This window comes from Rhipicephalus microplus, chromosome 3 (assembly GCF_043290135.1).
Source record: "Rhipicephalus microplus isolate Deutch F79 chromosome 3, USDA_Rmic, whole genome shotgun sequence".
In the NCBI taxonomy this organism is placed as follows: Eukaryota; Metazoa; Arthropoda; class Arachnida; order Ixodida; family Ixodidae; genus Rhipicephalus; species Rhipicephalus microplus.
In genome coordinates this window covers 271451480-271469325 of record NC_134702.1, presented here as the reverse complement: position 1 = coordinate 271469325, position 17846 = coordinate 271451480, and the positions used below count along the sequence as shown (strand labels likewise).

General features: G+C 45.4%; 1 protein-coding gene across 1 annotated transcript in view; it reads left to right on the top strand.

Moving 5' to 3' along the window:
• LOC119167957 (vacuolar protein sorting-associated protein 33A) overlaps nucleotides 1-17846 on the top strand; it is a 177170-nt gene that overhangs the window by 29438 nt on the left and 129886 nt on the right. Inside the window, exon 4 of the mRNA XM_037419419.2 lies at nucleotides 17636-17723. Coding sequence (XP_037275316.1) covers nucleotides 17636-17723 — 88 coding nt within the window. The remainder of the gene's footprint in view (nucleotides 1-17635; nucleotides 17724-17846) is intronic.

Genomic DNA, 17846 nt, shown 5'->3' with positions numbered 1-17846 from the left:
GGTACGGATGGCCGCAGGTATGTATTGTTGGACGCTTCGGCAACACCACTCGGACCGGGGGTGGAGTCGCTGGGCCCGACATTGTCCATGGGTTCGAAGTCGTCAGCATCTATGCAGTTCAGTTGGTCTGGTGAGTCAGAATTGATGGTGGCCGTCTCCGTGAATCGGGCCCCTGCTCAGTTCGCTGCGTCGCGAGGCGCGTTGCAGGGCGCATCACAGAGCCCGTCGCAGAGTGCGCCGGGCACCAACGCGGCTGGCGCATCTGCTGAGCTGCTGCAGCGGGGGCACGTCTAGGCTTAATGTTGTGACCACGACTCACGGTTTTCAAACATTCCTTTCTCGTTGAAAAAGGAGTTCAGCGCAAAAATATTGGTGCCAGATGAAAGATGGCGACTTGCCTGTTGCGATTCTTGTGCGATTTTGTGCCGATGGTCATAAAATCCTGCCTCTTTAGGACGGATAAGTAGAGCCAAATGTGACCCGGTCTGCATGCGTTGGCGCCCCCTCACGGTCCTCCTGTATGGGACATCACTCACTAAGTAAGTACGCAAGATACTTGTGAGCTTCCAGTAAGAAGTGTACTGCATTGCACTATATGAAAACGAGAGGAATTGAGAGATGGGGCTGCTTCAATGAGCAGGACTCAGCCATGATGCAGAAGGAGACGACGACGGTGTCTGCTTTGCAGAAAGCCAGCTGCCATATCAAACCTTCTGGTGCTTTTGAAACTTATTTAATTTCATACACAGCTATAAATATACAAACAATATGGTTAGTTATTATCTGTTCAAAAAAAGCCATTTGGGTGTAGAAGATAATAAAAGCGTTCTCAATTATAAGTGAAATGGTAATTTTTCAATCTTTTTACAACTGTCGCCAGAATCCTATCATCGCATCCAGTTTTCATCCTTATTGGCTCTATGAGCATATCACTCCCTCGATGACAGCTTCTTTTGACATTGGAGCAAAGACGATCAGCACATTCATCTTGCTTCTTAAGTAGTATGACAGCTTTTCTACTGATTGCAAATTTGTTCGCTCGAATTGCTGAAGCATTTGGAAACAATGTACATGAAAAATATCAATGGGAGAAGCATTTCAGTCGTTCAGTGTCATGCTACGATTACATTTTTTTTTTTTACAAACTAAACGGCGCACTTAGGAGTGCATGCTAACTCACTACGTAACGAACGCCATCTTTATCTAAAAAAAAGGGTGTGCTCTAAGAAATAAAAAGAAGAGGAAAGCAATTCTGAAAAGTGAACAATAACTTTTGTTTGCTACCTGTAATTACTTGTGTCGTATAATAAAAATAAGGCAGCAAGGCAAATGAAAAAATTATCAGTAGACTTAAGTAATATTTCTAGGTGCGGTAGCAGACATACATTTCTGTTCTGTAGTTTCCACAGTGCTGTTAAGAAAAGCTGTTGCTGCGTATAGTAAATATTATCGGAAACTCTATGCCCTCAATATGTGTGTTCTGGTGCAAGTGCGTGGCTGTACTAGTGCATGTACCATATTTTCACATTCACACCTATGTACAGCGCACACACACAATCAAGGAGCTTTGCTTTTCGCCATTTATCTGACACTTATCATTGCCAGAGCATCCCTGAACTTCCCTTTAGCACTGTGAAGGCTACAGGGCCCTATTGAAACTCGCCAAAGACGAGGAGAAGAAGAAAACAATGGGCACGGAAGAGCGCGCGTGTTAATGCGCAAATAAAAAAAGAAGATTCTTGTTTTTACGTCGAACGCAGTTTACACTTGTCTCGTTTCTGCTATATGGTGTCGTGATCATGAGTAGCGGCTCCTCTTCCCACTGGCCACGGAATACCAGGACGAAGGACTGGCCAAAGAAGACTGACGAAGAGGAGGCCCCAGTGCGAACCGATGGCAGCGAGACGAGACATCGCCAGCTGAGAGCGGCACAGACACGGATGAAGACTTGCCGCTGAAATCTGTAAGCGACCAGCCGTTTCCCCAATTATTCAAAATGACGCAAATAACCAACCTAGTCAGTGAAGCAGAAAGTCAGAAGAATGAAGACCCTACAACAATATCGCTGCTAGCCAGCAAGAAAGTTGGCGAACAGATGGAACAGTTCATACGACCCGAAACAGCCGAAGCCGAGTTCGCGAAGACCACTGAGTACGAGGTAAAGATGATTAGTATTCTGCATAAAATCAATGCTTACCTTTGCCATCAAGAACAGCCTGAGCCAGTGAGGGAGCAAGTCACCTCCACTGACAAGGCAAGCACCCCAAGCAAGTTCAAGAAAGCTACCAAAGGTAAAATTAATGAAGTTTGATGGTGACAGGAGGAAGTGGCAGAGATTGTGGCATTAATTTGAATCATCTGTTCACGTGAGATCAGAACTAAGCGAGAATCACGTATCTTCTGTCATCTCTAACTGGGGGAGCGGCAGCTACCGTGGAGGGACTTCGATATTCAGACAGCAACTACGTGAAAGCTATCGACATGCTCAAGCAGCGATTCGGGAAACACGAAGTGCGTGTAGAAAAGCTAACTAACCTGAGGACAGTAGCAAGCTGCAGTGACTATGAAGGACTGAGAAGACTGTCTGATCACGTACAAGTGCACACACGTAGATTGGAATCTTTAGGCGTGAAAATCGAGTCCTATGTAATGATGCCACTACCAGTATCAAAAAGATCTTTTCCTGTGGTGATGTAGATGGGGTTCCAACTCAAAGAGAATTGGCTGGTAGGTCTTCATCGCAAGATCACAGTGCAACTAAACATCATGAAGAAACTTTGAAGCGTTTGATAAGGTATATAGAAGACCAAGTTGAGTGCAGAGAAGAAGTGGTAGAGCAGAAGGAAAGCCATGGCAACAAATTTGACAGTAGGCAACAGAAAAGAACGGTTAATTTTCAGAGCACTGCGGCAAAGTTTTGCATATTCTGTGAGACTAACACCCACTATTCTAATAACTGTAGAAAGAATATGCCATATAAAGAGAAGAAAATAAAGCTAAAAGCGTCTCATAGATGCTTCTATTGCACGAGGCCTTGCCATAGCACTAAAATATGCAAGGCAAGCATAAGACGCAAGATATGCGGGAAAAGGCATGCATCGTCTATGTGCCGGGGAAAAGAACTTACAGCGCAGTGCACGATAGCCATTCAAGGTAAAAATGAAAATCAGGAAGAGCGAGGGTCAACCTGCCAATATACGAACATATCATCAAGTATTTTTCTGCAGACTGCAGTGGCAATACCAGAGGGTAGAAACAAGTTGTGCTATTGTCGGGCTCTGTTAGACACTGGCAGTCAAAGAACATTCATCTTTAAGAGCTTGTCAAAAAAGCTTGGTTGCCCGGTCTAAAGAAAAGAAAAAGTGACCGTAGGCTCTTTTGGAGGAGGACAAAAGGAAAAGACTATGAATTCAGTTGAAGTCAAACTTAGAAGCGTATACACTGGTGAAGAGATTTTGTTAAAAGCACTCGAGCGTGACGTTGTATTAAGAAAGACTACCGTTCCTGCCAGTTTCATTGAAGAAGAAGTATGGAGACGAAGGATTAAAGCTGGCTGACGGTTTATGTACAAGCGCAGCCCACAGGGAAATCGGAATCCTTGTTAGATCAGACCAGTACTGGCAAATAATGACCGGAGGCATCCGAAAACTGGAAGAGGAGCTGACAGCAACAGAGACCATATTCGGTTGGACGGTGCAGGTCAAAACTAAGTTAGCTGCAACATTAATGAAACGGTCAACCGTCATGGTCGAAGTGGACAAGTCCGAAATAGAGACAGAACTAAGGCATTTCTGGAACATAGAAACCATCAGCATAAAGGGCACCGAGCAAGATACAAAGAAAGAAGAGTGTCATGAAGTATTTCAGCAGGAAGTGTGAAGTGAAAAAGATACTCAGTACGACTTCCATGGCAGGACAACTTGGAGCTTCATGAAAACAGGGGTGTTGCCATGACCAGATTGAAGCAACTCGCTCGAAGGTTACAGAAGCACGAAAGTGTACTACAACGTTATGACAGTGCCATCAGAGAGTACTTGAATAGTGGAGTGGCAGAAGTGGCCGAAGAACAAAGTCCACCAATGACACACTGCTACTACATGCCGCATCAAGCTGTAATCAGGGAAGATCATCAAACAACAAAGATAAAAATAGGATTTGATGTGTAATCATAGTTTGCAAAAAAATAACATCTAAATGACAACTTCGAAACTGGACTAAATCTCAATTGTGATATCGTGCACATGCTGATAAACTTCGGGCTCCATCGCATTGCAATGACAGCTGATACACGAGGAAGACAAAGATGCATGGCGTTTTCTTTGGTGGGACAGAATTCCAAGTGGAAGTGATGCAAAGGTGAGTGTCAAGAGTGACCTTTGGCACTACACCCAGTACTTTTTTGCTTGCAGCAACAGTACAGCACCACCTCAGCAAGTTGGAGGAGAAATTTCCGGAGACAATTAAACAGCTAAGGAGCAACGTCTACCTCGACGACGTGATAATGGGAGCTGAATCACCCAAGGAATTCCGAAAACTTTACTGGGAATTAAAGGAGATTTTTGAAAATTGTCAGTGGCTCAGAAAGTTGAACACAAATGAGCCTCGATCACAACAAAACGTGAAGGAAGAGGGAAACGCGAGCTTCAAGGCTTCCACCGAAATAAAGGTCCTTGGCATCACATGGAACTTCAAAGAAGATAGGCTGTACCTACCATCGTTTGACATAAAAGACATCGATACCAGCGGTGTGCTAACGAAGTGCCAAATGTTACAGCTCACTGCAAGAGTATGCGATCCTCTGGGACTCTTTACTCCATTTATGGTAACAGCCAAGCGAGAAATACAAAACATGTGGAGGGAAGGGACGTCTTGGAATGACTAGCTGCCAGATGATGAAATGGAGACTTGGTGTAGATTGATTAAAGAGCTGGAATCTATTCAAGAGTTCAGTGTACCACAATAGTTTGATGTAAGATAAAGAAGGAAGCCTATTCGCACGGAGCTTCACTTGTTTTCAGATGCAAGTCCATATGCATACGGAGCAGCAGCCTATATGATAAATCACGAGAAGAAAAAAGGAGGCCGAAATACTGATCGCAAAAGGAAGAATAGCGCCAATGAAGCAAATATATTTACCACGACTTGAGTTAAAGGCTGCGTTGCTGTCTGCACGTCTTTCTGAATCCATCAGAATTGGATTTGTAAAGAAGATAGATGCTAAAACATACTGGACGGACTCCATCATTGTTCTTAGTTGGCTAGACGGAAAGAAAAAAAAAACGAAACATCTTTGTAGGAAATAGGGTGAAGGAGATAAAAGAGAAAACGAAGCTGTCAGAGTGGAAATACATTGCAAGTGAAGAGAACCCAGCTGATCTCATGACCAAAGGTGTAAGCGCAAAGACTTTGATAGTCGGGACTATGTTGGCATGGTCCGAAATGGCTTGTTATAGAAAATGAGACCGCAGAGCAGACGGAGACGAAAAAAGAGTGAATGTTATGCGACTAACCTGTACACGTCGATACCGGCTGTGGTCGATGCAGAGAAGTATGGAACCTGCATGAGATTGCTCAGAGTAACGGCCTGGGTTCTGAGATACATACAGATTATAAAAAAGAGGCAAGTAATCGGTGATCTGAGTTTTGAGGAACCGAAGAATGCAGAGACGGCGATAATAAAACTGGAGCAACGACAGATACCGGAACATATTATACTCAACAAGAGCAATATGACTAAGACAGCAAGGATGTGTCTTTGTGGTAGGGAGGTCATTAAAGATCAGCAAGGGCTAATAAGGCACAAGGGTCGTCTGTCTCAAAGTGGACTGAGATACAACGAAAACCATCCAGTTGTGCTACCAAAGTGGACGGCCACTACAAAGCTGCTAGTATGACATGTACATTAACTCGCGTTACGTGGAGGAGTCAGTGCAACACTTGTGCAGCTTAGAACAAAATATTGGATAATCTAAGGAAGGCAACTGGTGTCGATATTTATTCATGTATGTTTCATGTATGTATTCATGGGAAGCCAGAAAATGGACCGTCGGGAAAGGAATGTGTCCTCCTTTGCATCTGACCACCAACTATATTGTTTAAATGATGGCACTCCCACGTTTTTACGGGGTCTGACATATAGTAGCTGTCTCGACCTAACTTTTGCGTCAAGTAGCCTAAGTACCAAGGTGCAGTGGTTTGCAGACAATGAAACGCATGGCAGGGAGCACATCCCCACCTATATAAAGATCAAGGGGCTAAGCAAGTCACAAATCGTGCCCGCTTCACGGATAGACTGGTCAAAGTACAGATCATCCACAGAGAAGCAATGTGAGAGAAACCAAGAAGGTTCTCTTGAAAGCCTAGAAGGTATAATGAAGGCCGCTATCCAAGAGGCAACGTTTAATTGTGAACTTTTGCCAGATTTTCACAAATATGAGGTGGAGTTGGAGAGACTTCGAGCAATCCGTCGTCGCGCCGAACGACGTTATAGGCGCACGAAATCCATCTACGACTCGAGGGAGGCGAGACGTCTACAAAATAAAATTCAATGTCGAATAAATGCACTACAGTCGCTACGATGGAAGTCACTATGCGAGTCGCTCGATCCCCACAAACTTCTTTCGCAAATATGGAGAATAATCCGCGGCCTACGAACATTGCCACAACAGCATCACTTGTTCAAATGCCTTGCTCTCCACTAAAGCTGACGGGAAATCGATGTAGCAGAAGACTTCTGCGCCAGAGTTGCAAACAAGGGGTCCGGGATCAACATGAGTAACCTACGAAACGCGCCGGTGTCCAGAGACACTCGGATGGACAATATGTTTTCTCTAGAGGAGCTTCAGGCAGCATTGGCAGCATGCAAGCGCTCGTCGTCGCCTGGACCCGATGGAGTCACTTACATGGCCCTTGCTAACCTAGGACAAACAGCTCGGCGTGCCCTTCTAGCTGTATACAATGACTCGTGGAGCAACGGTTTGGTTCCTCTTTCGTGGAAATGCAGCCGCCTTGTGCCCCTGCTCAAACCAGGCAAATCGCCTCTGGACATGGCCTCCTATCGCCCCATTGCACTTGCCAGCTGTTTTGGAAAGGTGATGGAGCGAATGGTGCTAACTCGCTTAGAGTGGTACCTGGAACATAACAATATGTACCCCGATGCTTTGACTGGCTTTCGACGTGGACGGTCTTCCATAGACAATGTTGTTGATCTTGTCATGTCTGTACAACAGCAGAAAAGCCTAAAGAGATTATCAGCGGCACTTTTCTTGGATATTAAGGCTGCATATGACAATGTACTACATGAAACCATCATGGATGCCTTGGGTAGCATTGGATTGGGAGGCCGTGTTTACCAATGGATCTACAGCTATTTGAAGGACAGAACTTTCTTTGTTCAGACAGAAGATGGTGCAACAAGGCACCATCATACTTATCGCGGCGTATCTCAAGGTGGGGTCTTAAGCCCCATACTTTTCAACCTTGCGCTCATCGGCCTCGTTGACGTCCTGCCACACTCCGTACATCTGTCGATATACGCGGACGACATCTGCATCTGGGCATCGGGGGTCACGCGTCTACACGTACCAGCCAGGCTTCATACAGCGGCTACAATGACGTCAAACTACTTTCAAGGACGAGGACTGGAGCTGTCATCTGAGAAATGCTCACTGGTTGCGTTTACGTGCAAGACAATGACGCCATACCGCATCAGAATTAATGGACACACGATCAGCTATCAAAAGACCCACCGTTTCCTGGGAGTAATAATAGATCGTGACTTGTCTTGGAGCCCTCATATCGCTCACATGAAGAAAAAACTGACCATGATCACTCACGTCCTAAGCTTTCTTGCGGAAAAATCATGGGGTGCATCGGTCTGAGCCATGCTTCAACTGTATGCTGTACTTTTTCTTGGCTTTATGCGTTACAGCCTACCTGTGCTTGGCAAGGCCCGCATAACAAATGTACGCGTCCTCCAGTCATTACAAGCTCAAGCACTGAGAATATGCCTCGGGCTTCGGAGATGCGCATCCTCAGCAGCGACTGTCGCAATTGCTCATGAACACCCTATCACAACCTACATTCGTGCCGATGCTTTAAGAACGCACATAAGACGTGCCACCCGGATTCAATCGTATCACCTCGCCTCCCTTCCAACTTCCAGGCCACGCTCTGCGTTCTGCTCTATTATTGCCCCACATCGCATGGTGATTCCCACGAACTTCACGTACGCATAAAGACTGTCGTTACCATTGTGGTGTCTACATCCACTGGAAGCTCTGATAACCATCCCCGGAATGCAAAAAAAGAAAAATTTAAATTTGGCCCTAAAACAAACATTACTGTTTCTGCATGAGAAACACAGTGGACGCATTTACATTTACACGGATGGGTCCGTCACTTCAACATGTTCAAGAGGCGCAGTGGTAATTCCTGAGAAATTCATCACGATAAAGTTCAGGACCTCGCATCTGACACCATCCACGGCGGCAGAACTCGCCGCCATTCGTGTCGCTATGGAGTTCCTAGTTGAAGAACCGCAACAGACATGGTCAATCTTCTCCGACTCCAAAGCAGCCCTCCAGGGCATTGCCTCGCCATATCGTCATGGACCAAACAAACAGCTAATTGCTGAAATACGACTGCTTCATCACCGGGCTATAGAGAAACATGACATAGTGTATCAATGGATACCAGGCCACTGCAGCATTGATGGAAACGACTGTGCAGATGAAGCAGCCCAATCTGCTCATGATGATGCCCCTTGTGCAGCTATAGCATTATCAAGAACGGACGCCGTTGCAAGGCTTTGATCACTTGCACGAGAACTGACACACGCTCATTGGAATTCACCGGCATTCACCAACGTCCTTCATAATTTGGAACCACACCTACAGGAATAACCAGAGCTGAGGAGACACTTTTGTGCCGTCTGTGGATTGGGGCGGCCTTTACGAATGCTTATTCGTTTCGAATCGGAATGGCCAGCAGCCCGACATGTGACACCTGTAACTGCGCAGAGACTTTCTCCCATCTTCTCTGCGAGTGTCCTTGCTTCAGCGTGCCAAGAAAAGAGCTGTCGAAAGCTTTAGATAGACTAGATAATTGCCAATTGTCGGAAGAAAGGGTATTAGGACATTGGTCGTGACCGTTCTCTGTACATAAGGCATTGAGAGCGTTGTTGCGCTTTCTGCGGGCAAGTGGTCTTAGAGACAGACTGTAAGCAGCATAGTGGATCGTCTCATGACCTTCTCTCCTTTTTTTTTCAACGTCTCTTTTCTCTCATCTTTTATCCCCTTACCCCCTTCCCCAGTACAGGGTAGCCAGCCAGTCTGAGAACTGGCTAACCTCCCTGTCCTTCCTCTTTTAATCCTCCTCCTCCTCCTCCTCACGTATGTTTTAAATGTCAGCGATTTGACGCTAAACCAATTCAGCAAGAAACAGCACCTTTGCCTGCTGACAGGCTCAACGGGCGACAACCATTTAAAGTGACTGGTGTAGATTTTCCAGGCCCAATGCTTATAAAAGACGCCGTGAAAGGCATAACAAAACTATACATCGCAGTATTTGTGTGTGCAACAACAAGAGATGTACATCTCGAAGTTGTGGACTAGAGTAAAACAGAAGTGTTCTTATATGCATTCAGAAAATTTACAGCGAGAAAATGTCGCACATTATATAGTGACAGCGCAAAAACATTCAAAAAAGCCAACAGAGAAGTCAAGTGTATGCTAAAGGAATTACAAAAAAAAGTCTTAAAAGAGCTAACGAAGGAGATCAAATAAAGTGGAAGTTTATATCGCCGAACAAGGGCCTTGGTGGGGAGGCTTCTTTGAAAGGATAATACGAAGCATGAAATTATCTCTGAGGAAGATCATCGGAAAAAGACTGCTAACCAGAGAAGAGATGGAAACAATCTCTACTGAAGTTGAAGCGGTGCTTAACAACAGGCGGTTGACTTATGTACACAGCGAACCAGATGAGCCGCTATCTATTGTGCTGGCTGACATAATAGGGGGAAAATACAGACTTCCAGGCAATGGCTAAGATCGAAACGAAGTCGAAATTGAAGAAATCCGGAGAAAGCAGCAAAACATCATGAAAGATTGGTGGAAAAAATGGAACAAGGAATACCTGAAGGAATTGAGAGAGCAAGGTTACGTAAGTAAACAAGAAACGAGACTGAACTGAGGAGACATCGTATTGCTTGGTTCACACACTCCTAGAACACTTTGGAACTTGGCGAAAGTCATGGAAGTTGATTCGTGAGTCGACTGGAAGATACGCTCCTGCCTTTTGAAAACCAATGAAAAACTAATTTGGAGATCTGTACAACACATCTACCAACTTAAAGGTTGTTTCCAATGAGGGGAAAAAAACTTCATGCGGGCCAGAAGCTATTGAAGCTCGCTGAAGACAAGGAGAAGAAGAAGACAACGGGCACGGAAGAACGTGCGCGTCAATAAGCAGATAAAAAAAGGAGATTCTTGCTTTTCGTTTGCATCGAAGACAGTCTACGCTTGTCTCATCTCGTTTCTGCGACAGGCCCCTCAACCAATAGAAAGGGTGATTGGACTCCCCAAAATGTATTCATCCACACCACGTTATCTACTAAGCATCATCCTGGCATCTGTTCGCACACACTCAGCGAGCAGATGACAGGGCCAAAAAAAGCAGAACATGGCTGCACCCATCGACACTGGTGCCCTTCGGCTCGAGTTTATCGCATCGTCGTCGTGCACTCTGTAGCCTCTAAGTTCCAAGCTGATGCTTGTATTTGCTTTAGATTTATGTCTTGGCATTTTGCCAGCAATGTATTTGTGACTACATTACACTATTTCCATGAATCCCTATGAAATTCTCAGTGCATTGGGCTTAGCAGGCATGGTTAAAAAAGCGGCTTATCTCGCCAATATTGACAGAGCGCTCCTGATGCATTCTTTCACCTCGCAGGGGCGCTTGTGAAAGCAGGCGTTTGGTGTGTAGCGACACCACGGACCCGAGCTAACGGGGGAGTTTCTACTCCCTCCCACGCCTAGCCGTGCGTGGCTTTGCCGTGTCCGGGGAAAAGGGGATCCTGGGGGTTGAGCCGACGCTGGGTTATTGGACCGCTAAGGCCCCCCGGCAGAGGCAACACACCCCTTTGGCCCCGGCTTCACGTAGACGGCACCCCTGGGCTGACCCACCCAGGGGAAATCGGCAGTCGCCTTTTCCTATCTCTCTCTCCCTACATCTTCGCCTTTATCTCTTACTATTTATCTGTCCTGTCTTCTACTCTCTTCTGTTTACTTCCAAACTTCCTGGCGGCGAGGGTTAACGTTGTGTAATTACTCAACCTTGAGTAGTTATATTTGGTTATAGTGGCAATGTACGGCTGGTGTCTGCAGCCTTATGCTATTGAGTGCTTCAGCGTCCCCTGGTTGGACTCCATGGTGGGTGGTCGCCATTGCTGCCGAAAAATAAGTACACAACTATGGGAACACCTGCATTTCCCCGTCTCCTAGATCGTCTTCCGCCTAAGAGAGGACGCACCGATGAAATATCAATTTTCAGCCAACCCAGACAATGCTTTCCGAAATTCTATGTAGTGCACAGCGAAAACCCAACAAAACAAGCCAGAGCCATATCTCCATTTCTTGTTGCTAAATCTCTGACTGAGCTCTTTGGCCCAGGATACAAGGTTACAAAGATGGCTAGTGGAGACCTTCTCCTTGAGCTGCCTGAAAAGCACCATTATGAAAAACTTGGCACTCTCGTAGCATTTGGTAATATCCCAGTATCTGTTTCACCTCATAGATCAATGAACACCTCATGTGGAGTTGTTTCAGAAGCAGACCTTCTTGAAATGTCTGAACAGGAACTGCTTGAAGGGTGGAAAGAGCAAAATGTCACAGATGTGAAACGAATCGTCATCAGACACGATAACAAAGAAATACCTACCAAACATTTAATACTGACTTTCGCATCTAGCACACTGCCTTCATCTATAGACACAGGCTACATCAAACTCTCTGTCCGTCCCTACATTCCCAATCCAAGACGATGTTATAAATGTCAATGATTTCGTCATGGCTCGCAGAACTGCCGGGGTCAGGAAACTTGTGCAAGATGTGGTAGCCACGGCCACCCATCTGATAACTGTGTTACTGCGCCTCACTGCGTGAATTGTGACGGGGAACACGCCGCGTATTCGCGTTCGTGTCCTAACTGGAAGAAATAAAAAGAAATAATCACTCTTAAAGTCAAAGAAAACATCACATTCAAAGAAGCAAGAAGAGTGTCGCCATTTTACGGCGCAACATATGCTGATGCGGCGTGTCAGGGGGCAACGCCGCACTAGCCCTCGCCACCCCTTCGGCCCGCGCATATCGAGGCGGCGGTTGTGGCACCTGCCCCCAAGGCGGCTGTAGCCCAGGCTTCACCGCCTACTCCCAAACAGAGACCGGAGACTGCAGAGTCTTCAGGTCTCAAGGCCTCCCCTCACCAGGCGAGGCCCGAAATTCGAACTAAAAGCCCGCACGTGCGGGCATCCAGTGCCTCCGAGGAGGCAATGGATACGTCGGCACCCTTGGTGCCGAAAGAGCGGTGTGGCTCCTTGGAGCGCGCCAAGAAAACAAAAAAGCAAATAACAGGGCCTGGTGACGGCCCTGTTAAGTGAACTCAAACTCCCTGCCTAAACAGCCACTCGCTTTTCGTACACACAGCACTATTTCACATTCACCATGAACACTCAAATTATACAATGGAACGTCAGGGGCCTTCTCAGAAACCTTGACGACATTCAAGAACTCTTACATGAACACTCGCCAAAAGTGCTGTGTGTACAAGAAACACACCTTAGTTTAAAACACACAAATTTTCTTCGTAAATACGTTATTTTCCGAAAAGACCGTGTTGATGCTATGACATTATCCGGAGGTGTTGCCATCATAGTGAATCAAGGAATAGCATGCACACACTTACAACTCCAAACATCCCTTGAGGCAGTGGCTGTTCGAGCGGTTCTTTTTGATAAACTGATCACAATCTGCACTATTTACATTCCTCCTAGCTATCAGCTGCAAAAACGCTATTTACACTCTCTAATTCATGAACTTCCGGAGCCTTATGTTCTCCTTGGAGACTTTAATGCGCATAGCAGGCTATGGGGTGACTCTCGGTATGACGCGCGAGGCCGACTGATCGAACAGTTCCTTATCTCGTCGAGCGCATGTCTTCTAAACCGAAAAGAACCAACCTATTATAACCTCGCTAATAACACCTACTCCTCCATAGACCTGAGCATAGTATCTCCATCTCTTGTGCCTCTACTCCAGTGGAAAGTCGTCAGTAATCTGTACGGAAGTGACCACTTCCCCGTAGTTTTGAGCACAACGACAGTAACTGAGTGTCCACCACGTGTTCCCAAGTGGCTCATAAACAGAGCCGACTGGGAACAGTTTTATACTATCGCTTGTCTAGGTTGGAATGACATCTGTACTTTGAACATTGATGTTGCTGTGAACTACTTCACAGCGTTTTTGATTGATGCTGCAACAAAGTGCATCCCACAAACAAATGGACACCCTGGAAAACGATGTGTGCCATGGTGGAACTCTGAATGCCGAAACGCGCGCAAACAGCAAAACAGAGCTTGGAGGCTGCTTCAGAACTCACCGACAGCCGAAAATCTTGAAACCTTCAAGAAAATAAAGTCTCAAGGCAGGAGAACGCGTCGGCAGGCCAGAAGAGAAAGCTGGCAGAAGTTTTTATCAGAGGTTAATTCATACACACAGGAGGCTAAAGTCTGGAACATGGTCGGTAGGATAGCAGGAAAACAAGTACACACACTTCCACTCGTAAACACTCAGGGTGATACCTTGGAAGATCAGGCAAACTTCCTCGGTGCACACTTCGAACAGGTATCCAGCTCGTCCCACTATACTGACACTTTCCAAAAATACAGAACAAGAATAGAAAAGCAGAAACTTGAAGACAAATCCACTAGATACGAGGCATATAACCAAGCTTTCAGTCTAGCTAAGCTCCGAACATCTCTAAACTCCTGCAGTACTTCTGCCCCAGGTTCTGACCGTGTGATATATGAAATGTTAAAAAACCTACCAAACGAAACCCGAAAAACCTTACTTTGTTTGTACAATGCTATTTGGTCTTCTGGCACTATTCCTACCTCCTGGAAAGAGGCTATTGTTATTCCCATTTTGAAAGAGGGCAAGGACCCTTCTTTACCCTCGAGTTATAGGCCTATAGCACTTACAAGCTGCTTGTGCAAAGTCTTCGAAAAAATGAAAAACTGCCGACTTGTACATATCCTTGAAACAAACAATTTGCTCGACCCATTTCAGTGCGGGTTTCGAGAAAGCAGATCCACCACAGACCACCTTGTTCGTATCGAGGCACAGATCAGAGACGCCTTCGTCCATAAACAATATTTTCTCTCTGTGTTCCTCGATATCGAAAAGGCTTATGATACAACATGGCGTTTCGGAATTCTAAGAGATCTGTCCCACCTTGGTGTGCGCGGAAGAATGTTTCATATAATCGAAAGTTACCTGTCAAACCGGACATTCCGTGTCCGTCTGGGCAGTGTGCTCTCCCAAACATTTGTCCAGGAAACAGGCGTGCCACAAGGTGGTGTGCTTAGTTGCACACTTTTTATTATTAAAATGAATTCTTTGCACTTGTTCATTCCCCGCAATATGTTCTATTGTACATATGTCGACGACGTTCAGCTTGGCTTCACGTCATGCAACTTGGCCATGTGTGAGCGGCAGGTTCAGCTGGGTTTAAATAAGGTCTCCAAATGGGCAGATGAAAACGGATTTCGACTTAACCCACAAAAAAGCACGTGTGTCTTGTTCTCTCGAAAGAGAGGCATGCACTCGGAACCTGACATTCGACTGAACGAGCAACGTCTGTCCGTCAAAGGCGAACATAAATTCTTAGGCTTAATCTTGGACAACAAGTTGACCTTCGTACCCCACATAAAGTATTTAAAAACAAAATGTTTAAAAGCCATGAATGTTATAAAAGTGTTGTCACGTACTACGTGGGGTAGTGACAGGAAATGCCTCATGAACCTGTATAGAAGCCTAATTCGCACCCGCTTAGATTATGGGGCCATTGTTTATCAGTCTGCAACTCAAAGTGCTTTGAAGATGCTGGATCCCGTGCACCATTCGGGCATCCGCCTTTCTACGGGTGCTTTTCGCACCAGCCCCGTAGAAAGCCTTTACGTTGAGTCAAATGAGTGGTCGCTTCATCTGCAAAGAACCTACATGTCCTTTGTATATTTCCTTAAGGTGAAAGCAGACAAGAGGCACCCCTTATACTCTACTATTAATGACTTGTCGAGCTCCATTCTTTTTCAAAACAGGCCTTCAATGAGGCAGTCCTTCTCAGTTCGCCTGAAGGGTCTAGCTGAGGACACTGGAGTGTCACTCGAACACAGTTTAATGGCTCCTGTAGCATACCCGCCACCGTGGCAGTGGCAGACTATAGATTGCGATGTGTCTTTCCTAGAAGTTACTAAACATGCGCCTATTGCCCATATTCGAACATACTTCTTGGAACTTCAACACAAATGCACACGTCCTGAGTTTTTTACAGATGCCTCTAAGCCTAACTCCTCTGTGTCCTACGCTGTTGTTGGCCCTTCCTTTTCGGATACTGGCCCTCTACATCCAGGCACTAGTATTTTCACAGCGGAAGCTTACGCGATACTTGTGGCAGCTAAACACATCAAACAATCACAAATACAAAAAGCAGTAATTTATACAGACTCCCTCAGTGTGGTAACGGCTCTGCACAGTCTTAAAAAACAAAAAAACCCTGTCCTCGTTTCACTTTACTCCATTTTATGCACACTTTACACACTCAACCGACATGTTGTTGTGTGCTGGGTGCCAGGGCACCGTGAGATTCAAGGCAACATGATGGCGGATCAGCTTGCTGCATCCGCCCACGAAAGCACCGCCATTACACCCACATCAATCCCGGCCCTTGATCTTAAGCCGTCTCTCAAACGAAAACTCAGGGACTACTGGCAGAGCAAGTGGGATACACACACACAAAACAAACTACACATTATCAAGCCACACCTTGGCCATTGGCCACCAGTATCAAAATCACGTCACACAGAGGTAACATTAACGCGGCTCAGGATAGGACACACATACACGACACACTCATATCTTTTCTCCGGTGGCGATCCACCATTGTGTGACAGATGTGGTGAAGCACTAACAGTTCTTCACATTTTGATTCAGTGCAAACAATTGGACACTCTAAGAAAACAACACTTTCCTTCACCCTACCGACAACATATACCTTTACACCCTGCAATGTTCGTCGGTAGGGAACCGCTTTTTAGTCACAAATCATTGTTAGCGTTTTTAAAAGAAATTCATAGCTTTCATATCATATACCCGGGCATACCGTAGCATGACCTCTCCAGAGAGGTTTTCGCTGCGGTGGCTACACAATAAAGCACTTGCCTCACGGCCCTTGGACGCAAGGGTATGAACGAGTGAGGCACTTGTGCTAATGCCATACATGTCCACCATCGTTTTTATTATCATTAACTTTTGCCATCTATTCGCACCACACACACCTTTCACAGCATGGTCATGATTTTATTAATTGTATGTTTTTACCCACTTTACTGTGAGGAATTTTATGGCCCTTATACAGCCGCTAATCACAATCATTCTCCACATTCCTGTCTCATGAACTGGCGCTCTTTGGCCATCAAATGGCCCTTGCGCCAAAAAACACCATATATCATCATCATCATCTGATGCATTCTTGTGACCGTGAGAAGGCACAGAGTGATCATTCATTACATTCATTTGTTGCTGTAAGCGCGTTGGACGAGCTTCAATGGTAAGTTCGGATCGAAGTGGACAGTCGCGTCTGCATGTGTACTGCCATGTTGATTTTGAACCACAGTCACCTGTGATTACTGATACAACACTTACAGAAATGTGATGATAAATAAATAAGGTTATTACTTATTGATGTGTAGCAGCAGATGCTAAACAAAAGTAAATGTCTACACCCTGCTAAATGCAAGGCAATTAATATCGTAACTATCTTTTCATGTGCAAGCATGTGGCTTGCTTACACAGTGTAGCTTTGGCAATGCTGAATGGCCATGGTGAGATGGACTATAAGTGCAAGAAGTCAATATATAGAATGGAATACTCTGTTGTTACAAGCTGCAACTGTGGCTCATCTTGACATCACTAATTGAGTGTGCCAGTGGAGTAGGGAATGTACATCAGTGAAGAGCAATGCTGTTTTGTTGCGCAGTAATAAGCTTGTTGCTCTGAGTATTTTGGCAGAACTACTACATCACTAAAGATACACATAGACACAAATAGAAACTTCTCTTTTTTAAGTCCTGATTATAACAATAAGTTTGAAGTTTGTAGCTTTTCTTTTGCATGCATGCTAGAATATCCTGCATTAACTGATGTTTATGCAAATAATTTGTCATTACACTGGTTGTTGTTTTGACTTAACACTAAATCTAAAGCAGAGATAGGGCTTTAAGAAAATGTTGCAGGGCTCCTTTGAAAGCCTGTCAGTTGTAATTGCATCAATTTCAATGCATGCATGTATTGGCGTCAAGGCAAGCTCGGCAGCCCAGCAGCCAGCGTAAGGAGTTCCATGTGTTCTTTGTGCCCCGCAAGAGCCAGCCTTGTGTCCGCCAACTGGAAGTAAGTGTGTCTGCTTCTTCGGACATTGTGAATGCGGGACCTCATATAATTAGTCTATTTATAATCATGTTACAGAGGCAAGTTAACTATGGGTTATAACCAACCACGGTTCACCAAGTCGAA